General features: G+C 41.3%; 1 protein-coding gene across 1 annotated transcript in view; it reads right to left on the reverse strand.

Moving 5' to 3' along the window:
- Positions 1–23,372, reverse strand: part of LOC107119577 (N-acetylglucosamine-1-phosphotransferase subunits alpha/beta-like) — a gene marked incomplete at its 5' end in the record, with an annotated part of 50,747 nt that overhangs the window by 12,237 nt on the left and 15,138 nt on the right. The window contains 11 exons of the mRNA XM_015422087.1: positions 2,293–2,391; positions 3,766–3,851; positions 5,246–5,359; positions 7,730–7,949; positions 9,149–9,348; positions 12,076–13,205; positions 13,961–14,164; positions 16,261–16,384; positions 19,146–19,316; positions 20,469–20,648; positions 23,142–23,303. Of these exons, the coding sequence (XP_015277573.1) occupies positions 2,293–2,391; positions 3,766–3,851; positions 5,246–5,359; positions 7,730–7,949; positions 9,149–9,348; positions 12,076–13,205; positions 13,961–14,164; positions 16,261–16,384; positions 19,146–19,316; positions 20,469–20,648; positions 23,142–23,303 (2,690 nt within the window). The remainder of the gene's footprint in view (positions 1–2,292; positions 2,392–3,765; positions 3,852–5,245; positions 5,360–7,729; positions 7,950–9,148; positions 9,349–12,075; positions 13,206–13,960; positions 14,165–16,260; positions 16,385–19,145; positions 19,317–20,468; positions 20,649–23,141; positions 23,304–23,372) is intronic.

The raw sequence follows: 23,372 nt of genomic DNA on the forward strand, positions 1-23,372 counted from the left end.
GGTAATGTTATTACATAATCATCAATGCAACCTTAATTTAATGTGCTCCAATATTCATAACTGCACCTGCAATCCCCAATTTGTGATACAATTTGATCAAGTCCTTTAGTGTACAGTAGTTTAATAATTATTATTCATATTTTGATGACCTTGAGGCCAACTGAGGTAACACACAGCATGGCTGCCATCAGTAACCTTTGCGAAACTTCAGCAACACAAAACATCGCCCTGCTTAGATAATATACCCAAAATATAGTACTCAGTACAAATATACCACATACACAATATAAAGGATTAAATTTCTACCAGTGTAAGATATAATAATGTGAGATAATTTCTGTTAACATATGCCTTGCGTTTACTGAGACTCACAAAGAAAAGGCTGTGTGTGTATTCTCATCAAGCTGAGTCTGACTTATGGTGACCCCATGAATTAATGACATCCAAAATACCCTATCATTAACAGCCTTGTTCAGGTCTTGCAGACTGAGGACCATGGCTTCCTTGATTGAGTCAATCCATCTCACGTTGAGTTGTTGTCTTTTCTTACTGCACACAACACACAACACATCCTTAAGGATCGTTTCTAGCTGCTTCATGGCTGCCCTTCCCAGTCTCAGTCTTCTTCTGCTTTCTTGGGTGCAGACTCCCTTTTGCTTGATGATGGAGCCAAGGAATAGAAAATCTTGAACAACTGCAATATCTTCATTCAGGTGGGTAGCCATTTTGGTCTGAAGCAGCAGAACAAAGTTTGAGTCCAGTGGCATGTACACATGAAAGTTTATACCCAGAATATAACTTTGTTGCTCTTAAAGGTGCCACTAAGACTCAAAATATCTTCACTGTCAATTCCCCAGTAGTCATTACTTTTGTCTTCTTGATGTTCAGCTGTAATCCTGCTTTGGCACTTTCTGCTTTAACCATCAGTAGTTGTTTCAAGTCTTCACTACTTTCTGCCAGTAATGTGTCACTTGCATATCTTAGATTGTTAACGTTCCTTCCTCCAGTTTTCACTCCACCTTCATCTAAATCTTATCCAGCTTTCTTTATGATATGCTCTGCATATAGACTGAAGAGATGGGGAGACAAAATACATCCTTGTCTGACACCTTTGCTAATTGGAAACCATTCTGTTTCTCCATATTCTGTCCTAACAGTAGCCTCTTGTCCAGAGTATAGGTTTCGTGTGTCTAAACAATCAGATATGGTGACACACTGTTTCTTTTAAAACCAACCATAGCTTTTCACAATTCACACATTCAAAAGCTTTACTGTAATGTCTGAAATTCTCTTGTATGTTCCAGTAACCAACATAAATTTGCAGTATGTTCTCTAGGGCCTCTTCCTTTTCTGAATCCAGCTTTACACATCTGTCATTCCTTGTTCCATATATGGTAACAGTTTTTGTTGTAAAATTTTGAGCACCACTTTACTCACATGAGAAATTAACGTGAAGGTCTGACAGCTGCTGTAGTCTTTGACATCTCCTTTTTTCAGAATTGGAATGTAGACTGAGCATTTCCAGTCTGTGGACCACTGTTTTGTTTTGCAAAGGTTACCTATGCCCATTTCTGTACACTGTCATATAGTTGTAATACTTTTCCTGAATATTTCATTTCTATCAAAACAGTGGCCATGATCCAAAGGGGCATGGTGAGATTCCATACACATACTGGCAGTCCACAATGTCCTCATTGGCACAGACAGCCATTAAGTGTCCTTCAAAAACAGTTCCTGAAGGCCAGAATTATTTTTAAAGCTTCTGAATATACTAACTACTGTAGAAAGATGCTGCTCCAGATGCCTGTGTCCTTTCATCTGAGACAGCATGAGGACTACAGCGGGTAGAAGGTATGCACAAGGGCTCTTCTGATCCTGGCCCATGAAAAGAACATGGCAGGAAAACAATAGTAAGTACATACATTACCCAGGAGATTTTTGGTTAGATCCAAAGACTGTTGGCAGAATTCTGCTTATGAAACAGATCTTTCCCTATAATAACTCCCTAAAAAGCCCTTTCTGAAACTCAAACCCTCAGGAATGTTATACAGTACATTAAGCAGGGGAAATGGATGGAAACTGCCCTCATTTTAGCAAGCAGAAGACCTATTCCACTGACAGAACCAATCCAATGACTACAAGCAACCTTTAAAAAACAAAAAACTATTTGTATTTATCTTGCATTCACATCAAATCTTCTTTCACAGCATCCTATAATGGAAATGAGTATTGCATTTTACAGATCAGAATTTAGAGTAATTTCAAAATCAAACACTCATCAGAAGTACATACCTGGGATTTTTTCGAATATCATCAAGCTGGCCAACTACATGAGAAACATTGGTGCGGATCATTTTGAAAGCAACTTCTTCCTCTCCCATGATTTCAAACCTTAGTATGATAAAGATAATAAAAAAGAGTAATGTAACATGAAATAAGAATTTGTGAAGTCACAGGCATTATTAAAGTGAATTTCTGCCACATGTCTGTCTATATAACTGTTTTTCTTATGACTACTCGGTAAAATCTACATTAAAAAAATCAATATTCTTTCTATATGCAGCTTAGAAACAGAGCTTGAAACACAATTTAGAAATTGACAATTCTATCAAGGGCTGAATTCTTCTACCTGCTCAGCCCCATGGCCTGGTGGCAGCTATTCCTCTTTTATTGCTGGATTGTGATTTTAAGACTGTAGTTAATTTTTAGTGTTTTGTAAACTGCTTTGAGTCCTCCTTTTCTGGGGAAAAGCAGGATAAAAATACTGAATTACATAATTTTTTCCTAGTGCAAGTGTAGAACTCACTCTGAATGATCCACAATAGGACCCAATGGAATCCCAATCCCAGTACACCACGAAGGCAACCTACTAGGATAAGTCCTGTGCTCCAGTTCTGTACTGCACAAATTACTCTAGTCCCAAAGCTCAAGTACTTTGTATCAGGCAGAAATGGAGAAGCTGGATGGGGACATGGAAAGGATTCACAGGCCTGTCCCCTCCATGCCCTGGACTACTGAGCCAGCATGGTGCAGTGGTTAGAGCATCAGACTAGTATCTGGGAGACCCAAGTCTGAATATCCACTCCCGCCACAGAAGCTCTGCTGGGTGACCTTGGGCCAGTCACATATTCTCAGCCTAACCTATTTCAAAGAGGAGGGGAGAACAATGTAAGCTGCTATGCATCCACACTGGGGAGAAAGGCGGGGTATAAATGCAGTAAATAAATAGAAATATTTCCCATATGTGCACTGAAGGTGTGTGCTAAAACAGGGCTCTCTATACAACTACTGGGGGATCAGTCCTCACACTGGTATTGCACCCACATTTAGGAGGATTGTACTGCTTGTGCCACCATGTGTAGGCAGGGATGCATAGCTCAAAACTACTTGTCAAGGGAAAGCAATACTATGTATATTAGGAGATACAATTGTGCGTCTAGCTAATTGCCAAATAAATTCCAGTGGTGAAAGCAGCCAAAATGCTCTGGGAATTACCTATGACGTTATCAGCCTTGTCTCTTGCATCCTTCCTGCTGTTAGAAACCACATCTCCCCTTTTTGTGTTTCACCCTAACATTATGTGACTCAACCCAATCAAGTTGAGTATCACCATACCATTTGCCACCAGGTGTGTCCAGTGGTTGACATGAAGATATTCAGTGTGTCTCATTTTAAAAAATACACACAGTTTATTCTTTGGGTCCTTCTTATCTTCTCTACTCTTTTTTGTTTGCTTTGCAACATCAATAAAGAAGAATGAGATACCTGTACTTGTTTTTGTCCTTGTATGTTTTACGAATTCTATCAGTCACAAGCTTACAGTTGGTTAGCAGGTTTTTAGTCACTGGAGGCTGAAAATGGGAAAAACATTAGCTGAAGAGAGTAGTAATTAATTTTCATGTCCCTCTTTCATAGTGTTTTCATAGATTCCTAATGATCTTAGTGCTCCTACAAAGAAACTAATCACTAGCTGAAAAGCAAAAAATTTAAAAAGTGTGTGCACACACACAGATGCATATTATTCACCATTCTGCAACAGAGGAGAAAAATGCTTTGGTGGAAGGCAATCAATGCCAACCACAAAAACAAACGCAGTTTAAACACCTGACAATTCCTAATCTAGCATAAGCCTTGTGGCAAAACCACAAACAATTCTTGGGGGAAATGTCTGTATTCTCAATAGGAGTCTTTGGCCCCTGCCACATGGGGGGGGGGGGAAACACGGGCAAAGTGCGGCTTTTTAAAGCCGCACCAAAAGAGACATGCAGCGGCGGGATCACATAGATCCCCTGAGCCGCCGCGCACTTCCTCCCCGGCACGATCAGATGCCGGGGGGAAGCCACTGACCGGGAAGTGAGGCAGCCAAACTGCGCATGTGTGAGCATGCGCAGTTCGGCCGGGAGCTGGGATTGCTACAAACGAAGAGCGCGCCGGCGATCCCATGGCCGCGCTTGATGCGGTGTCCCAGGTAAGTCCTCCTCTGGGGGTGGTTCTTTTTTACAGCGCGTTATTGGCCTGAAGGGACGAATCGGGGACGGGTGTGAGCCGATTCCCAGATGTTGCAGTGTGCTCGCGCCCGTTTGCTGCACCCCCGATCCGTCCCTCTCCCGGGCCAAACTCTCCGGTGTGACCGGGGCCTTTTATAAGTTTAGCCTAGCTGGAAGTTCAGCAACTGAAACAATAAAAAAATAAATTCTGTCCTGGTGATAGCAACAAAAGATATGATGGTTTTGATTTCTGAGTGCTTTAAAAAAAAAAAAAAAGCTGCCACATATCTTTATAAGAAAAGTATATCAAAGAGATCAAAGGAGAGCACAAACATATAACTGGACTGAGGTAATCTAACCAGAAAGCACATTCAGCTACAATTTGCTTTCTAAAGAGATGTTGCTATCATCTCTTAGTTCTTCATGTTAACCTCAGTTTGGGCCAAGAACCAAGGAGGTTTTGGGTTTGTGGTTCCTGAATTACAAGTGTTTGTACCATATGGCTAATGACTTTTCAAACTAGCAGAGCATTCAGAGTTGTTCATAAATGAAATTATTGTAGCTTCCTTCACTTAACAGCTTTTTTGGGAAGAGATACACATCTAGAGTCTACTGAATCAAGGAATTTTACAATAATTTCCTGTTTAAAAATCTGAATTCTTAAATATATAATGTGCAACACATTTTTGTAAATTGTTTTTTAAATGCCAGTATGTAAAACTAGAAGAGGACAAAAGCCATTGTTAACAAGTCCTTACCAGGTTAGGATCATAATATGCTTCCTGTGTTGGTGGTATGATATTAATATGAGTAATGTTGACTGGAAGGGATTTAGAACAGTTTATTAACATTTGCTCCAGACCAGTCAAATCCTGGCAAGAAAAAGAGAGAAAAAAGATGATGCATTTTCTTTTTCTGCACTCGCAAACATTATACAATCTAAAACTGATTGAATGAACTGGACTTTTTCTTATAAAAGCATGTTCATTTCTACAAACCAGATGTAAGCTTTGTTATCAACACAGTGGGAAGGTTGATTCTGAGCTGTACCACTTGGGACTGTGGGTGGGGGCCTGCATGACTGAATTACAAGTAATAAAAGGCTGTAACTGGGGGAGGATATGGGATAAAAATGTTTTAAATAAAAATTAAATTAACAATTAATTAATTAAAATGTCTCACTTAGAAAACAAGATGTCAAAGAGAATCTTAGGCAGGAACCCTTGGTTGAATCCTACAGGAGTTTTGCTGATGGAAGAGAGGAAAGGAGAGATCTACTCCAGTGCCCCTCCTCATTGAAATACCCTCCCCACGGACTTTCTATCTGCAAAAATCACAGGAGGTCGCAGGGGGGGAAGGGGGTAAATGTCCCATCCGTAGCATCCAACCCCATTTCTCCTGGCGTCTAGTTTGCTTTAAGGAGAGGTATTCAACCATCTGAGTGCAAATTTGTGGTCTGTAGTGGTAGAGCCCACTCATAGACCACCACAGAGAAAAACTTTAACTTAGAACTACATACTGAAATGTATTAATAGTGTCAATGAAAAACTAATGAGGCTTAAAGCTTTAAACAACCCAAGCAGTATTGATTTCATTCAGGTTTCATTTATTTATTATTAGGTTATATTAATTAATATGTTTGCACTTAAAACTTGCTTGAATCTAGAATGAGGAATGACAACGTCAAATGAACTGGAACCCAAAACGAAGTCAATTCCTTTACAAGTCACCTGAACAGGGACTGGCTATTTGCTATCAGTGACTGCTACTAGCAGTTTTAGATGTGCACTTACAGAATAATGGGAATTCAAGCACCTCTCTATCTCACCTCTCCCTGAAGGACCTTCAAAGCAGGATTTAAGCTTCAGATCTTGAGCTTTGTTATAGATTGTGCCAACAGACATCAACCTATCCAGCTGCCCTGTGAATGTCTTTATCACACACACAGATAACCTGGGACGAAAAATGCCATTACAGCCTACAGGATGCAGATTAAAATCCTATTCTGAGCAATATTTATTTGAAAGTAAATTTAATTATAATTCAGTGAGGTTTATTCCTAGCTAAATGTCCATTCGACTGTAGTAATCTGGTTAACTGTTCCACAGAAACACAACTCTTATGAATACCCTTTATTATGCCTAAAAAACCTACTATCACAGCTGGAGAACTTGCCACTGGATTAAAATTTAGTTCTCACATCTGCTGTTAACTCTTTTATTTGTATGCTAATTTGCTGCTATTCACAGGTCTTACCAATTGCTTTAATCCAAGCTTAGCTATACTTAACTATACTCAGTTACTTATGCATCTTGACTCTAACTAGCCCCGCCTGGCAACTACGCCCCACCCTCTCTCTCCCTATACGTAAGGCTTGAGGAAGACTGTATCTGAGGAAGTGTGCATGCACACAAAAGCTTAAACCCAGAATTAAACTTTGTTGGTCTTAAAGGTGCCACTGGACTCAAACTTTGTTCTATTGCTTCAGATCAACATGGCTACCCACCTGAATCTTCCTTATACCTCTCAAGTTTTAACTCAGACATTCCACACCTGTTTGTGATGTTTGAATTCAGTGTGCTGTCACACTTTCTCACTGCCTTCCTAACACCATCTCTTGCATATAAATTACAAATGAAGGCTGCAGTCACACACACTAAATAATCCACTCAGTGCACTTTCCGACTGGGTTTTACTGTGTGAACTGGCAAAATCCAGTTGGAAAGTGGATTGAATGTGTGTGTGTGTGTGTGACTACAGCCAATGACTCCTAGTTTAGGAAGTCTCTGAACTATCCCCCGTTTCCTGTGATTTGTGAATGCAGACATCTGGACTAAGTGGAGTGAGTTTGCTCCCCCAAAAACCAGTGGTTTAGAACTCTGGTTTGTGGAGAAGAAAATAAACTCTAATTTGTCCAAGTGCCTATATTTGAACATCACAACAAACTGGAGTTTGACAGGAAACTTCCAAAGGCTGGAAGTCTTCACATTCTGAGCACAGAGGGGAGTAAGGAGAGAGAGAGAGATCACACAGGAGGTTAGGTCTCAAACAACCTCTGTTTCTCCATGACTTCTGAACCCAGCAATAATGTTATTAATACCATAGTGTTATTAATATCATTACTGAACATCTCCAGTGTTTACTTTCCATTTACTTTTTTCTTTTGTAAGTACAAAAGAAAAAAGTAAATGGAAAGTAAACACTGGAGATGAAGTTTTCTGGATATATTAAAAAAAAAGTACCTGCAAGCTTAAAGGTAATTCATGAATTCTCGTGGCCAATGTCCGTATCTCCCTGTCAGATAAAATTCCAGACATATCCGTATCAACTTCATCAAAAACCTGGGAAACGTTCAGTGGCTGAACTGCACTCATGAGATAGTAGAAATACGAAAAGGCAAACTGCATATCTTCAGAGTGGCGTACTTTGTGAAATGAAGTTTTGTCAAATTCCTCAGGAAATCTGTCCAGAAAGGAAGAGAGTAAACTCAGTCTGTTTTACAGTCTGGATAAACTGATGAAATAAATTAACCTACACTATAGATCATTGGATGCTGAATGCAACTGGATGTGTGGGGTGACACCCTTTGGGAAAACAGCCCCTTCACAATAAAGTCATCCCAAAGTAGGAGATGCTGATGTTAACTAAGACAGGCAGTTTTCCTATAATTTAAATGTCTGAAAAACTGATTATTTACTTTAAAGCATAATTTGCCCAAGACTTGCCAGACAATCCAGTAAAACAATTTTTATTGGACCTAGATCTTCATCCTAAGAGATGACTGTCTAACGTGTACCAAATCCCTAGACTTGAATATGCATTCAAGTCTGGCTTGAATATGCATTCAAGAACCCAATCTGACTGAAGCTTTGAGGCATGGAGACTAGAACTCCTCTCTGTAGATTCAACGAATGTTCTAAGTGGAAGGGTACCAGAGGGTTAGGGAGGGTACCAGAGGAGCAGAGAAACAGCAAGTGGGGGCACCTCCCATAGGGGATCTAGGGGACAGGGCTTTGGACACAATAGTTGGCAAACGTCTGCTAGCCCTTAGGATATCCAGTAGTGATTGCAGACAAGAGTGTTTTAAAGTATTTCTTTAAAAGAGAATACCAGGTTTGATTCCCCACTCCCCCACTTGCAGCTGCTGGATGACCTTGGGCAAGCCATAGTTCTGTCAGAGCTGTTCTTGAAAGAGCAGTTTCTGTCAGAGCTCTCAGCCTCACCTACCTCACAGGGTGTCTGTTGTGGGGAGGGGAAGGGAAAGGAGTTTGTAAGCCACTCTGAGTGAAGGGTGGGGTATACATCCAATCTCTTCTTCTTCTTCTCTACTTATTATTATAAGGCAAAAGTCTAGTTCTCACAAACAACAGATGAGAAGAGAAATCTGTTTTTGGAATTATCACCTGATACCACAGGGAGGGATTCTCATGATTAAACACTGCTCGTGTCCCCAAAAATCCACAGCATATAGAAAACTAGAAGTCAGAAAGACAGTTTTAGCACACTGTTCTCCCTGACATGTTCACTTTTCCAGTCAAGAAATTTTAGGGGTGTCGAAGTAAGTCCAACTTTATCCACAGTTCAAACAACACTTTTGACAAGCAGCAAGATATTACATCTGTACTTGGTTATTTGCTCCTTTAATAAAAGTTAAGACTCACAAATCCTGTAATTCTTGCATCACTTTTCGGTCAATCATATGAGGCATGTGAGCAGGGACTTTCCGAGATGTGAATCCAAATTTGCTGTTCAGAAGTTTATTTACATATCTGAGAGAATCAGCAAATGTGTCTTTCAGCTGCCTCCCAATCAGTTTACTATCTGTAAAGTAAGCCATCTCCTTCTTTAATGCCTCTTCTTCCTGGAGGGAGTGGGGGAGGAAGCATACATAGGCAGTTCATGCTTACGTTAATCACAAAATGTCAGTTGTTTTCATTACTACCAGATGTGAAAGACTAGTTTTAAAAGATGCCTACTTCATATAACCATTTAAAGACTCTGGAGGCCTAAAATTGTACTTGGATGGAATACGGCATAAGAACTCTAATATAATTTGCTATCAATTACTAAGAAAATATGCCACAAAACCCCAATCAATACGACTACTGACCATTTGGTTTACATCGAGCACTCATACAGACAGTTCTCTGAGATCTATAAATTATGTTTGATCACCACCTTGTTTGCTGTAGCCGGGGTTAGGGGCCCCACTTCCGCCCTTCGGTGGGGCGCCGTTGGTGCCAGCGCCGAGGGTCAGGAGTTTGGGAGTGCTCCTGGATCCTTCCCTGACAATGGAGGCCCAGGTAGCAGCCCGTGCCAAGGCAGCCTTTTACCATCTTCGGCTGATTAGGCAGTTGGTCCCCTTCCTCGAACGCAATGATCTGGAATCAGTGATCCATGCTATGGTCACCTCGAGGCTAGACTACTGCAATGCTCTCTACATGGGGCTGCCCTTGGAGCAACTCCGGAAGCTGCAGCTGGTACAGAACGTGGCGGCCAGGCTGTTGATGGGCCTCCCCAGGTGGGAGCACATCCAGCCTGTGCTGAAGTTCTTGCACTGGCTTCCAATAGCGTTCCGGATTCGCTTCAAGGTGCTGGTTTTGACCTTTAAAGCCCTTAATGGTCTGGGGCCTGCATACCTGAGGGACCGCCTTTCCCCATATGTTCCCCCAAGGGCACTGCGATCGGGAACACAAAACCGTCTGCCCCCCCCCCCGGGCCTAGGGACGCTAGGTTAGCGGTAACTAGGACCAGGGCATTCTCCCTGGCGACGCCAACACTGTGGAACGAGCTCCCTCAGAAGATCAGAGCTCTACTAGACCACCAGCAGTTCCATAGAGCAGTTAAAACGGAGCTATTCCACCAAGCATTTCAATAGAACTGACTATGCCGGTGGTGTCGCACTATTTATTTATTTATTTATTGGTAAATTTATACCCCACCCTCCCCAGATGGGCTCAGGGCGGCTAACAGAAGGGCACATATGCCAAAATTCAACAGTTAAAAACAGAATAAAACACAAATAAAATGATCATTCCTATAGATAGAAATCTAAATAAATAAATAAATAAAATACAAGTGCTCTAGATGTCACAATAACAGATGGGGTCACACATAACAAAGTGGTCCCAGAGCGACACGATAGACTCCAGATGGTACAACGATCCATCCTTCCTCCCAGGGCTGTCTCGTTCCCCGATGACACCCACTCCATTTAGTGGTGGTGGTACGGTGATGGTATAGTGATGGTGGCGGCCCCTACTCAAAAGCCTGGCGGAAGAGCTCCGTCTTACAGGCCCTGCAGAACTAGCACTTTATCACAGGATGTATTAGCTGGGATTTTATGGAATTGTATTTTGTAATCGTTGGTTTTAACTGTATGTTGGTTTTAAATGGTTTGTAAGCCGCCCTGAGTCGCTTCGGCGGGAGGGCGGGGTAGAAATTTAATAAATAAACAAATAAAATTATTAATTGAATTATGTTTTTAACAGTTCAAATTATGATATAATTATTGTTTATAATTACTGTTGCAATCTGCCCTGAGCCCTGCTAAGCAGGGGAGGGTGGACTAGAAATCTGATAATGTAAAATAAAAATGTATTGCATTTGCAAGTGAAATGTGACAACTAAATGTGACTGCCATTATATCATATTTTTTAAAAAAATCCGAATGCAGAAACTTTCTGTTTAGACACATTAGTCCCAATCTATCTAAGGCTTGGAAGTTTACACCTTAGTCATCTTGTGACTTTTCGTTTAGCAAGATTTAAAGTAGGAAGCCAACTAAAAGTTGAGTTCTGAATTTTAACTGCCCTTTGAATGTAATTCCAGAAACAATTAACAACAGCCTCTTCCAAACTGCCCTCCTGATTTTAAAAATTTATGAACAGTAGCCAAATTAGTTTACACTTGTAATCTATGTCTTCCTCTCCTAGCAGTGCCATCCTAAACTGAGAAGCTCAATGGCTTAGAAGAGGGTAACTTTGCATAGGATGGCACTGTAGGTGCCTTAATAGCAGACACTATTTTTGGTCTGTATCTTGTGATTCAGTAATTAAACTATGACCCTAGTCCAGTTATATGTCGGCTACAGCAAGGTTACCAAGACTTGTCAAACCTCATTCACCTGTCATAGATGCACTAGGATTCCCTACTTTTTAATTTAGGTTTAAGGCCTAAAACAGGCAATGAAAAATATAAACATTACTCCTGAACTAAGCCATGTTATCAATTTCACAGAGGTGTATTTGCAATCATTGTCATCATTAATACAGTTCTTTTGAGGGGTCAAGGACTCATCTCCATGTTCTTCTAAGCAGTCCCTATAACAATCCTGTGAGGTAGGTCCATATTATCCTCTCCCAATATTGGGGAGGTGGTAAAGCCACAAGAGGCTATCATCAAGGCTACCTATTAATTTACGTTAGTTGCTTGTCTAATATATACATCCTCTCTACCTAGTCAACTTGTGCCATAAAGTGAAATTTGAACGAGTGGTGTCCTGTTAGCTACTGCGTGGCATTAGCTCTTCAAAATTACTTTAATACATTCTTCTCTCAACACTACCCCAGTTCTCTGAGACACTCACATCAAGAAGATCCTGGAAATATTTATGCTTCTCCCAGGGCAAAAAGCCTGGGTAATTTCCAGCGTAATACTGTAGCTTCCTTCCTGGTACGGCTCGACTTCCTGCTGTACCTTCCTCGGCACGTGCTCGATCGACATCCCATTTTTCTTTCTTTTCTTCTGCCACTTTCTCTTTTGTAATTTCTTTTGGCTTTTGAGTCTCATTCTGCTGGGAAACATTAAGGATTTTCTCCCGAGACTCATTTTTTTCACCCACATTCTGGACGACAGGTATAAGCTCCGATTTTATCACTGAGCTGTGTTTTAGAGGGAAATAGCTGTTCACCTTCATTGCCACAAGAGTGCTACCAAGAGGTCCCAGTGGAAGCACTTCATGCCTTTTTCTTTCAATGTCTGTTTTGCCAACTTCATTGCTTTTGTAAGAGTTGCGCCTGGTTGTGAGATATTTCCGAGCTCCTAAGCCAATGTACGTTTCCCTCCTCCTTGTGTTCTGGAAATTGTTTCCTGCCATTGTGAGCAACAACTGGAAGGGCTTCAGAAGAGCAGCCTTTGACAGGTTGTACCCTTTCTGGGTGATGTCCCCCCCTTCCAGCTGCAAATCTAAGTTCTGCAGAGCTAGCCTCACGTCTTCAGGAAGGACGGACATGTCAACTTGTGGAATCACTATGCCTCTATCCAAACTCTCCACTGTGCCATTTGGACGTTTTTTAATTCTTGGGAAACGTTCTTCCTCGGGGATATCCTCAAATATCATTTCCACTTCTGGCGCTGCTGTTGTAGTTTTCACATTATCTTCAGGCTTCCGGCTGGAAGTGACGTTCATTTTTGGTCCCTCTCTTGTATCAACCTCCAGTGTTACCTGCATCCTAAACTCTTTGTCCTCTTTATTTTGAAATGTGAGATTAAAATGGATCACAGTTGCATTCATCCCACTGTGCATTATCAAGTGGATTGTCTTCCATTTGTTAGCAATAGAAGCGTGACGGATTATTGGGTTATCGCTATAGGCACCCTCAAGGCCTTTCTTGGCTATTTCAGCAAAGCTGAAGTAAGGTAGGTTTTCACCTTTTGGAATGACATAGTGAGTCACATTCTTCTGAAGGGTCACTTTGTACAACTCATCTAAGTGATCTGGAAGAACAGAGAAATACTTCTTTTTATTTATATTATTCATATGGCAATGATCAGATAAAAGGTATAGGAATGGGAACTACTAATTTAAAAGTAGCCCACCCTACCCCCACGTTTCAAGGTGGGTTATACAAAGTTTCACACACACACACACACACGTGACGAACTGGCACTTCCTGAAGAGCTCACTTAAGACTAAACATACAATGGAACAAAACCAATGTGCATTCTGCAGTCAAAGAAAGTTAAATGCATCAGCAAGGCACAACCTTCACCCTCCAGCTCACATTTCTTTGCTCTGTTGCACCCTTTCACCTAAGTTTGTTTACACCACAAGCAAATGGGGAAATGGAAACGAAGAGCAAAAAGGCAGAAATCGTAGAAAAGACCCCCTAACATTTTACCTCTCTTCACGCTATTCTTTAACTGCTGCTAGGAAAATCAGCATGACATGGACTAGATCAGCAGCAGAGAACAGTTTAGAGGGACTAGTCCATCAGAATGATAGTGGACTTCCCTGACCATTAATTTCCCTTTTCTCCAAAGAAATACCCTTCACATGTTATTTACTGGATTAATGTGTACGCAAACCCATGAAAACAAACTTCACAAGTCTCTATTGATAAACAAACATGATCAGAGGACAGCTAAACTGAGCTACTGTGCTTGCATACACCCAGATGAAAAGAATGCATGAAATATACATTAAAAAGTAACAAAGACATTCTACTAAAAAGGACACATGTTGACATTACCTTGTCCGCAGTCACCAGCATCAAACCCACAGGAAAGGACATTGCAAGCTTGATCACAGAATTTATCAGCCAGCCAGGAATTCGCACAGCCTTGGTTACAGTAAGAAACACCACTTATTCCTCCACCAAACTGCCAGGGCGGAACGTTCCCTACTCCTACACCAGCGCCAGCACCACCACCATACCGGTTGCCCACATGGCTGCCTAAACAAGAAAGAGGAAAACAGAGAACCTTTAAAAGACTAGAGTAGACAAGTTAGATGTGAGGACCTAGCCGAATTCGCTTTCCGATATCTGATCCTGGCATTGGCTTGGATTCTCTATTATGAACAGGGCTGTGCTCCCTCAAGTGAACTTTCTCACCCCTCCCTCCCTTCCCTAAAAATTATTACTCTGAGGGTCCCAGGATCCTTTGAGGCTGACAGGGCCCTTGGGGACAAAGTGAGAGTCTGTAAGGAAGGGTGGAATCAGTGAAAATCTCTCACAGCATCTCTCACAGCAGAAAACGTGGTAAGGATCCACCCCATGGTTTTTAATCTACTACTACTTTTTAAAATGTTTAAATGAAAGGATAGCTTAAAGTAGGAAAAAACAAGCATTCCTAAGGTTGTGGGAACATTTCACTTTACATCACACTGTCATAAATTATAACTGAACTAAGAGCAAAACTATAAAGTTGTCTTTCAGATCCACTCTCAAGAAGGCAGAGAAGTTTGGCCTTAGCAATAACCTAAGTAACAATACAACACCAACAACACCAGAACGGGGGGGGGGGGGGGGAGAGAATCAGACCAAAATTATGACAATAATAACGCCCATCAGTCATCACCAAAACAGCTACCTCAAAAATTATGGGAGAAGAATATATTCAAATGAGAGAAGCTGACCATCTGCTTGGAATTAGAAGTAAGGATTAAGAGATATGTTTTTGATTGGTTCAAATCGTTCCATAGGGGCAGGACTCAAGGAGGTTACTGTTGGAGACAAGTTTTCTATGGTGTGAAACCGGCCGCATAGGGTTCCAACAAGTCCCAGTCTTGTCCCCCAACCTATTCCATCCCTATGTAAAGTCCTTTGAAGAAGCCATTCATGGTTTTGGAGCACGGTGCTATCAACATGCTGGCAACACCCAGTACTATATTTCTTTATCCAAATTGCCAGTGACACAGTTGTTACCCTGAACCACTGTCTGTAGTTGAATGGCTGTGTGAACAAAACAAAACTGAATCCTAACAAGACAGAGGTAATGCTGGTTGTGAAGGTTGAGGTCCTGAAGGACATGGTGCTCCCTGCTTTTGAATGGGGGTCCAGCTGACCGTCACTGACTTGGTTAAGAGCCTAGGGATGATACCTGATCCGGCTTTATTGCTGGAGAGGGTAAGCTGATGCAGCTGCAGAAGGTGGCATTCTACCAACTCCATTTGACTTAGGAAATGGCCCCCTACCTACACTCAGTTTATCTGACCACACAGAGCCATGCTATGATTACTGCAAGGCTAGACTACTGTAGTGCACTATATGTAGGTCTGCCCTTATAGGCAACCTGGAGACTACAACTGGTACAGAATGCTATGGCCTGGCTATCAGGTACCAAGCTGAATATGCAAATCACTCCCTTTCTGAAGATACTCCATTGGGTACTGATCAGTTTCCAGGTTCAATTTAAGGTTCTATCACCTACACAGCCCTTAAAAGTCGTTACATCCACATACCTGCAGGACTTCCTCTCCTGCTATGTCCACTTCTATCATTTCATTAAATGCACAAAACAGAGTTGTTCAAGAGGATAATTCTTGTAGAGAGAGGCAAAGCTGTGGTGTAATGGATCAGACCAGGAAGTGACTTATTAGGGATAAAGTTTTTCCTACACTTATTGCCTTGGTGCCTTAAACAGACATGTTTGCATGGGCTGGTCAACTAACTGCACTATTTTGTCTTACTGGTAATCTTTGCTATGATAACATTTAATCTAACATTTTGTAATCTGATCACTAAAAGTTTTTTATCATACTTTTAATCCACCTTGAATCCCAAAGAGAAAGGCATACTATAATTGAAAACAACAACAACATCATCAACACCAATAATAATATCTATTCATGTAAAGCATAATCAGATATGATATAACTCCTCAAGATACAAAGAATCTTGTGAAGGCAAGTGGCCCCTTTGTATTCCCTGTCGACAAAGACGATGCATCCTAGAAAGGAAAAATATTCTTTTACATCTACACAATAGCCTACCAGTTAGCAAATTTCTTACATTGAACAGGCCATCTTTCAAAGTGTCCCTTTTCTTACCAATGCAATCCCCTCCATCCCAATCACAAGCAGAATTATTACAGGCTTTATCGCAGTAGCCGTCCTTAATCCATGAACCGGGACATCCCTCAGCACAGTTTGGCACTGGCCAAGTCAAATACACCTGTTGAGAGGAGACAAAAACACATTGTTCTCGCACTCAGGAACTGAATTATTTATTCAGATCTTCATCCGGGCAAATAATTTCTCCAGAGCACAAAGAAAAGCTATGAGAAAACCAGGGCCTCCCAACTTTTGAACTCTCAGAAGAAATTGAAATGTGTAAAGCAACTGACCTGAAGTTCCTGCAGACCAGAACGGTGACTTACTTTGTTTTAGTTATTTTAAATTCTGCCTCAATTGTCTCCCAGAGTGGGTGAACCCATGTTGTTCATTCTAAACTAACTTGCAGTTATATCTGACCATCTGCACTTCCAAGTATTTTAACCTGCTACAGCATTTAATAAATTGATACTCTATCGTCTTCTTTTTGTTATCAAACGTATTTAGTTTATGCCATTCTAATGTAGGAACAGTGTGCAACATTCCTTTATTCAAATAAGCACCCCAGCATTTATCTCTTTTTTAGCCACGCCGTGTGGGTGACATCAATCTGTGAATGCACAAAAGAGGAAACAGAGACATTAAATTCCTTTCTGTTCTGCTTGCTGGACTGATTCTATGGATTACTTCAATGTGATGTTAATGTTCAAATGTGATATATGATACAAGTAATTTTCACATGGCCATGCTGTCTTCTCAAGCTTGAAATACCAGATAATGCATCAGTATTCATGATAGAGTTCAATAAGCAGGAAGACCAAGGAAGAGCCACATCTTATGGTTCTGGTAGAGAAGTACAAAATACATCATATCACGTTATCCTTAAGGGTATGTGCAAGCGTAATGAAGAACATAAAAGGAGCCCTCCTGGATCACACCAGTGATCCATCTGGTCCAACATCTGTCGAGTTCAGACTGGCAGTTTGCCCTGATATAGGCACTTTTCAGAAACATTCCACAACCGAATTAAAGGGGCCGTTCACACAGGCACAACTGTCTGGTGTTCCCCAGCCGTACTCAACCCGTCTCATAACGCTTCCGAGTTTAAAAGATTCCAGGTGAAAGTGGTATCGTAAGAACATAAGAGATGCCAATGTTGGATCAGGCCAAAGGCCCATCCAGTCGAACACTCTGTATCACACAGTGGCCAGAAATACCAGTGCCATCAGGAGGTCCACCAGTGGGGCCAGGACATTAGAAGCCCTCCCACTGTTGACCCCCCCCCCAAGCATCAAGAAGACAAAGCATCACTTGCCTCAGAGCCCCTATCTATACCTTGTGGCTAATAGCCACTGATGGACCTCTGCTCCATATGCTTATCTAATTCCCTTTTGAAGCCGTCCATGCTTGTAGCCGCCACCACTTCCTGTGACAGTGAATTCCAAGTGTTAATCACTCTTTGGGTGAAGAAGTACTTCCTTTTATCCGTTCTAACCCGACCGCTCAGCAATTTCATGGAGTGTCCACGAGTTCTTGTATTGTGAGAAAGGGAGAAAAGTACCTCTTTCTCCACCTGCTCTTTCCCATGCATAATCTTATAAACCTCAATCATGTCATCCCTCAGTCGTCTTTTCTCCAAGCTAAAGAGCCCTAAGCCCTGCAAACCCTGGAAAGCGCAATTATCCCGTGTCCATCCCGCACCAACAAAGTGTGAACGCCGAAAGCCACGTTTTTCTTATGCGCTTATGCGCACGAGCGCTTATGTGCATAAGCGCATATCTCCAAACTACCAAAAAGAAAGCCGCGCCTTAGAGCCGTGCCTCCGGGCCAACAGTGTGAATGCTCCCTTTCGCCTCCTCCTGGTATGCTCCCGCATCAGTCGCTGCAGTGTGAACGGGAAAATCCAGAACAGTTTGTTCTGGGTCTTTTTTGCCACGACTCCCTCCCACTTCAAACTGCCAGTCTGAATTCGGTCATCCTGTTTCATACAGCCACAAACCAGTTGCCCTAGAGGTGTGGCTTTAATGTTCTAAATGCTCTCTAGTTGCAAGGCTTGAAGCAGTTCTTAGAAATATGTATGTCTTCTGTACTTAGGTGGCAGAAGAGGAAGACTCGACATGAGATAGGTTAATTCAGAAAAGAAGGAAGCCACGAGGGCCTTCAGTTTGCAAGACCTGAGCAAGGCTGTTAAGGATCGGGTGCTGTGGAGGTAATTCATTCATAGGGCCACCATAAGTCAAAAGCAACTGCACAGCACAAAACAAACACACACACCAGAATTCAAGCAGAAAATCATAATTAAATCCTTAACTAACTGCTCATTTCAACACATGCACTTTGTGCTTTAAGAGGTACCATAAAGATTACTTGTTTACAGAGGTGGGTTTTCAACTCTCTCTACAGCCTGAACTAATGTTTTAAGTGCTCTGGTTTCCGAGGCGGGGGGATTGCCCCTGGAATTTGAATGAATAAATGAATGAACACAACACACTGAAAGATATTATAATATCACATGAAACCATACCACTGAATTGAGTCTAACATTCCCGGGATGCCATGGAATTGGGACTACCATCCCCAGGATACCATCTTGCGATTGAAGCCCTTTATGCTGTTTTAAATGTTGGTTTTATCTTGTTTTATTGATTAACTATTGGCATTTTTTGCCCTATTTGTGTTTTAACTATTGGCACATGTTGCCCTATTTGTGAGCCGCCCTGAGCCCGTTGCGGGGAGGGTGGGCTATAAATTTGAACAAATAAATAGAACCCTTCTCACACTTGCCATCTCTGTCATGTTCAAATTTAATGGGAAGCAGCTTCTTTGCTGTACTCAGGAGGCAGAGCAACTGGAGGACTCCTATTATTTAGTGGTGACTTTACCTTTTGACCTTTGGAGTGACTGAAGAAGTCATCAGGCCAGACGTCCTTCCCAAACATCACATCGTCATTTAGATAAATGAACTTCTGGGACAGGCCTGGGATGTGGTGAATGTGGCTTTCAATGGCAGGAGAACTGAAGGTAGGCAAGTGGCTCACATTCTGAAATATTTCCTAGAATGGTAACGTTAAGAAGAGAGTCAGGCTTAATGATAATCTTATGACAGGCTTCAAGTCACTTTCCAAACATCATTTAAAGACGATCTCTTAATTTTCTACATACTGTACAAAAAACAATTTTTGTCTGAACGAATGAATAAGCAGAAAGATAAGCATGCACAATAAATTTTTAAGGCTATCAGATACCACATGTGCCGGTAGGCAATGTTTAAGCTGCATCAATGCCATTTGGGAAGGCAGATCTCAAAGTGAGAGGCAGACCTTCCTACCAGAATGCATGAAGCATTTTGCAAAATCCTTCCATTATATCCCCAGCTCAGTTTTGGTTCTCTGTTAGACCAAAAGGCAGAGTGCTAATCTAGCCCACAGCGAATCACATGTCTCCTCATGTCACATATATGCATGCACCCACTCTGAAGCATATTAATTTGGTATGATGGGGATCAATACCCCAACCTTTACTTTTCATTAGGTCTCTCTCCCTTGGGGTCCTTTTCTTTGGAAATGCTATATGACCCTGTGTCATCCCTTTTCCCTGCAGCGCTCTTTTGTTGCAGATCCACAACACATTTAACTGGAATGGAACAGCATTGGCTCCATTTACATGTCCTCCACATGTGCTCTTTCTGATACCAGTATTTTCTAGCATTCAAAAACAAAACAAAGCAATGAATGTTCCCCAAGGAAAAAGTGCAACAAAGAACTAGGTTTTACTAGGAGCTAGATTATACTTCTCATTGCTTTTGGAAAAGGCATTTTAAACTATTTTCCTACAAAACAATGCCACCAAAATAGTTTTACAGGAAGCTTTGAATTACTTTTGCAATTGTTAATTAGATTTAATTTCAAAGGCCTTGAGAAATACAGTATGGTCCAACACTGAAAATGTACTTAATAAGTTTGTTTTCAAAAATCCTACTGCTGATGAATTCAGGTTAGAATCAGAAAAAAGGGGAAACGGCTGCAATCTCAGTTACGCTGGAAGGCAGCAGTTTAAAAATCAAAAGAAAATAAATGTGTTTTTACAAACAGACAAAAGTAAATCAGTTGCAGCTCTTGCATGGAAAACGTTTCTCCCCATCAACTCAGTATAAATATTTGTTTCAGTCACCCAAGGGCAGAGTGGATGTTTCAGAAAGTTTTTACCTGATGTGTTATGATTGTTATCCGAGGATTATCCAAATTAAGCCAGGAAGGAATCTGCCCATTCGTAACTATGAAAATGTGCCGCACCCATGGTGCATGCCTCTCTATGGAACGCAGTGAATATCGTAGTTCTTCGTTGTCTTCAAAACGACTGGCGGAAATATCTTCATCCTGCTTCGACTATAAGAAACAGCAACATGCGCTACACTTATCAATGACAGAACAACACCATAAATTTAGTTAATATTATTATTATTATATTATATTATATTATATTATTATGTTATGTTATGTTATGTTATGTTATGTTATGTTATGTTATGTTATGTTATATTATATTATATTATATATCCAAGTTCAAATCATTGCTCTGGTCATTACTGTGTGGGTTTGGTATATCTTTTTGTTGCCTTGACTTTATTACTTGGAAAAACATCTCAGAAGAGAACAATCTCAGAACCTGTCAGAGCAGACCCTGCCCTGGTGTGGTACTGTAAATAAGAAACAGCAACATGCGCTACACTTATCAATGACAGAACAACACCATAAATTTAGTTAAAACTATTATTATTATATTATATTATATTATATTATTATTATTATTATTATAACCATTTCTATGCCAACTTTCCACCCAACTCAGGCTCCTCAAAACAGCATATATTAAAACATTTCATACATTAAAACAATGTTTAGAACACAGATATAAAATGTTTAAAACAATTAAATAAAACATATAAACACAAACAGGAATGAAGGCTAATAAGAGTTAGTGAGGAAATGCTGAACGAGACAAAAAAAGTCTTCACTTGCTGATAGAAGACAATGGAGTGAGTTAGATGAATCTCTCTGGGGAGGGAGTTCCAAAGGTTTTGTGCCATGATGAGCGAGAAGGCCCTTTCTTTACTTGCCACCTGTCCAAAACCAGATGGTGGGGACACCTGATGCTGGACCTCTGAAGTTAGGTTCATATGGGAGTACAAGGCCCTTAAGGTACACTGGCCCCAAGCAGTAGAGGACTTGAACTGAGCCCAGAAGCAAATTCCACATTATTCCAATTATGAACATAAGGACTTTTTCACAGATAACCTCAGAGCAGGGGGGGAAACTCATGTACAAACATATCTATGGCCTGTTTGGAATGTGGTAAAAGGTAAATGTTTCCCTTGCTCAAAAGCTAGTCGAATCCAACTCTAAGGGGTGGTGCTCATCTCTGTTTCCAAGCCAAAGAGTCAGCGCTTTCCGAAGATGTTTCCATGGTCATGTGGCCATTCATGTGGCCAATATGACTAAACACCGAGGCACACAGAATGCTGTTACCTTCCCACTGAAGCGGTACCTATTTATCTACTTGCAATTTCTTGCTTTCGAACAGCTATGTAGGCAGGACCTGGGGCCAGAGACGGGAGCTCACTCCATCACGCGGCACTCGGGTCTCAAACTGCCAAGCTACCGACCTTCCAGTCTGCAGCTCAGCGTCTTAACCTCTGAGCCACCGCGGCCCCATGGAATGTGGTACATACATTTATTTTGACACTAGGAGGGCAGAGGCTTTCCAACCTGTGTCCTTGGGGAAGAACAAACCTTTGTGGCTGGTTTTTCTGTGCACAGGACAAAAGGCACACTGAATTAACAAGGTTTTAAGATATATTCTTGCGTACCAAAACATGCCTTAGAAGTGATGATATACCATATATATCTGCCCGGGAGAGCCCTACTAATCCTTTTTAAACTCTAAATAATGTGTTCACAGAGCTGGGTTTGAGAGCCTATTCCGAAAAAAGAAAACAAAACCACCAGCCACTAAACATTAATAATGGGATTACTCTAGGGATCATTCCTACCCCTATCCCTTCATGATAGTCCACTGAGCTGATACTGTTGCATGGAAACATTTCCAGAGACACAAGTTATCTAAATGCAGAAACCCCTCTGAGGAACAACATATCGTCCAGTTTCCAAATCCACACCATTCCCACAACCCATTTTCCTAGCAATATATTCCTTGATGGGAAAGCTGTGTTAGGTGAATGGACTCCAAAACAGAATACCAAGGAGTGATTGTGTGAAAGTGTGCATGTGTGTGTGCGGGCCTATAAGCTGCCTCCTCAAGTAAAATACAGGAACAAATAGCTCCTTAATTCTTCTGAAAATAAATTAGTCATCTCGACTTACAACCATTAAAGAAGAGGAAGAAGAAGAGTTGGATTTATACCCTGCCCTTCACTTGGAGTCTCAGAGCAGTTTATAGTCTCCTTCCCTTCCTCTCCCCACAACAGACACCCTGTGAGGTAGGTGGGGCTGAAAGAGCTCTTTGAGAACTGCTCGTGAGAGAACAGCTCCAAGAGAACGTGTGACTGACCCAAGGTCACCCAGCAGTTGCATGTGGAGGAGTGTGGAATCAAACCCAGTTTTCCCAGAATTAGAATCCACACTCCGAACCATTACACCAAACTTCTTCAATTGATAGTGATAATGAAATTCATGCCTATGCATGCATAGTATGCACTCTGTGAAATCCATTTACTTATCTCTTTACATTAGGCAGTACTGATGACTGAACTACTATCCATCCTGTACATTATGCTGTAAAATTTATTCATCACCATCAGTTATTTAAAGAGTCAAGTTTTACCCCAATTGCCTCTCCGTACATTAGAGAACACTGCCTACCTGGCTGATGGCACTGAGATCCCATAATAAATATGCAGGATTGAGTGTCAGTTCTTTGCCATCTATGGTCATGTTCTTCTTCGCTTGTTTGTTCAGCTCTTGGAAATCCTTAGCGTTATTGAGTTGAAAGAGAGCTACACTGGCTTCTGAATAAAGCTGCAACTATACAAAGAAATAAAAACTTTCAATCCCTGGCATGGATCTACAAATGAACTTTCCCCCTCCTTGCTT

The sequence above is a fragment of the Gekko japonicus genome, unplaced genomic scaffold (genome assembly GCF_001447785.1).
Source record: "Gekko japonicus isolate JY-2015 unplaced genomic scaffold, Gekko_japonicus_V1.1 scaffold280, whole genome shotgun sequence".
Lineage (NCBI taxonomy): Eukaryota > Metazoa > Chordata > Lepidosauria > Squamata > Gekkonidae > Gekko > Gekko japonicus.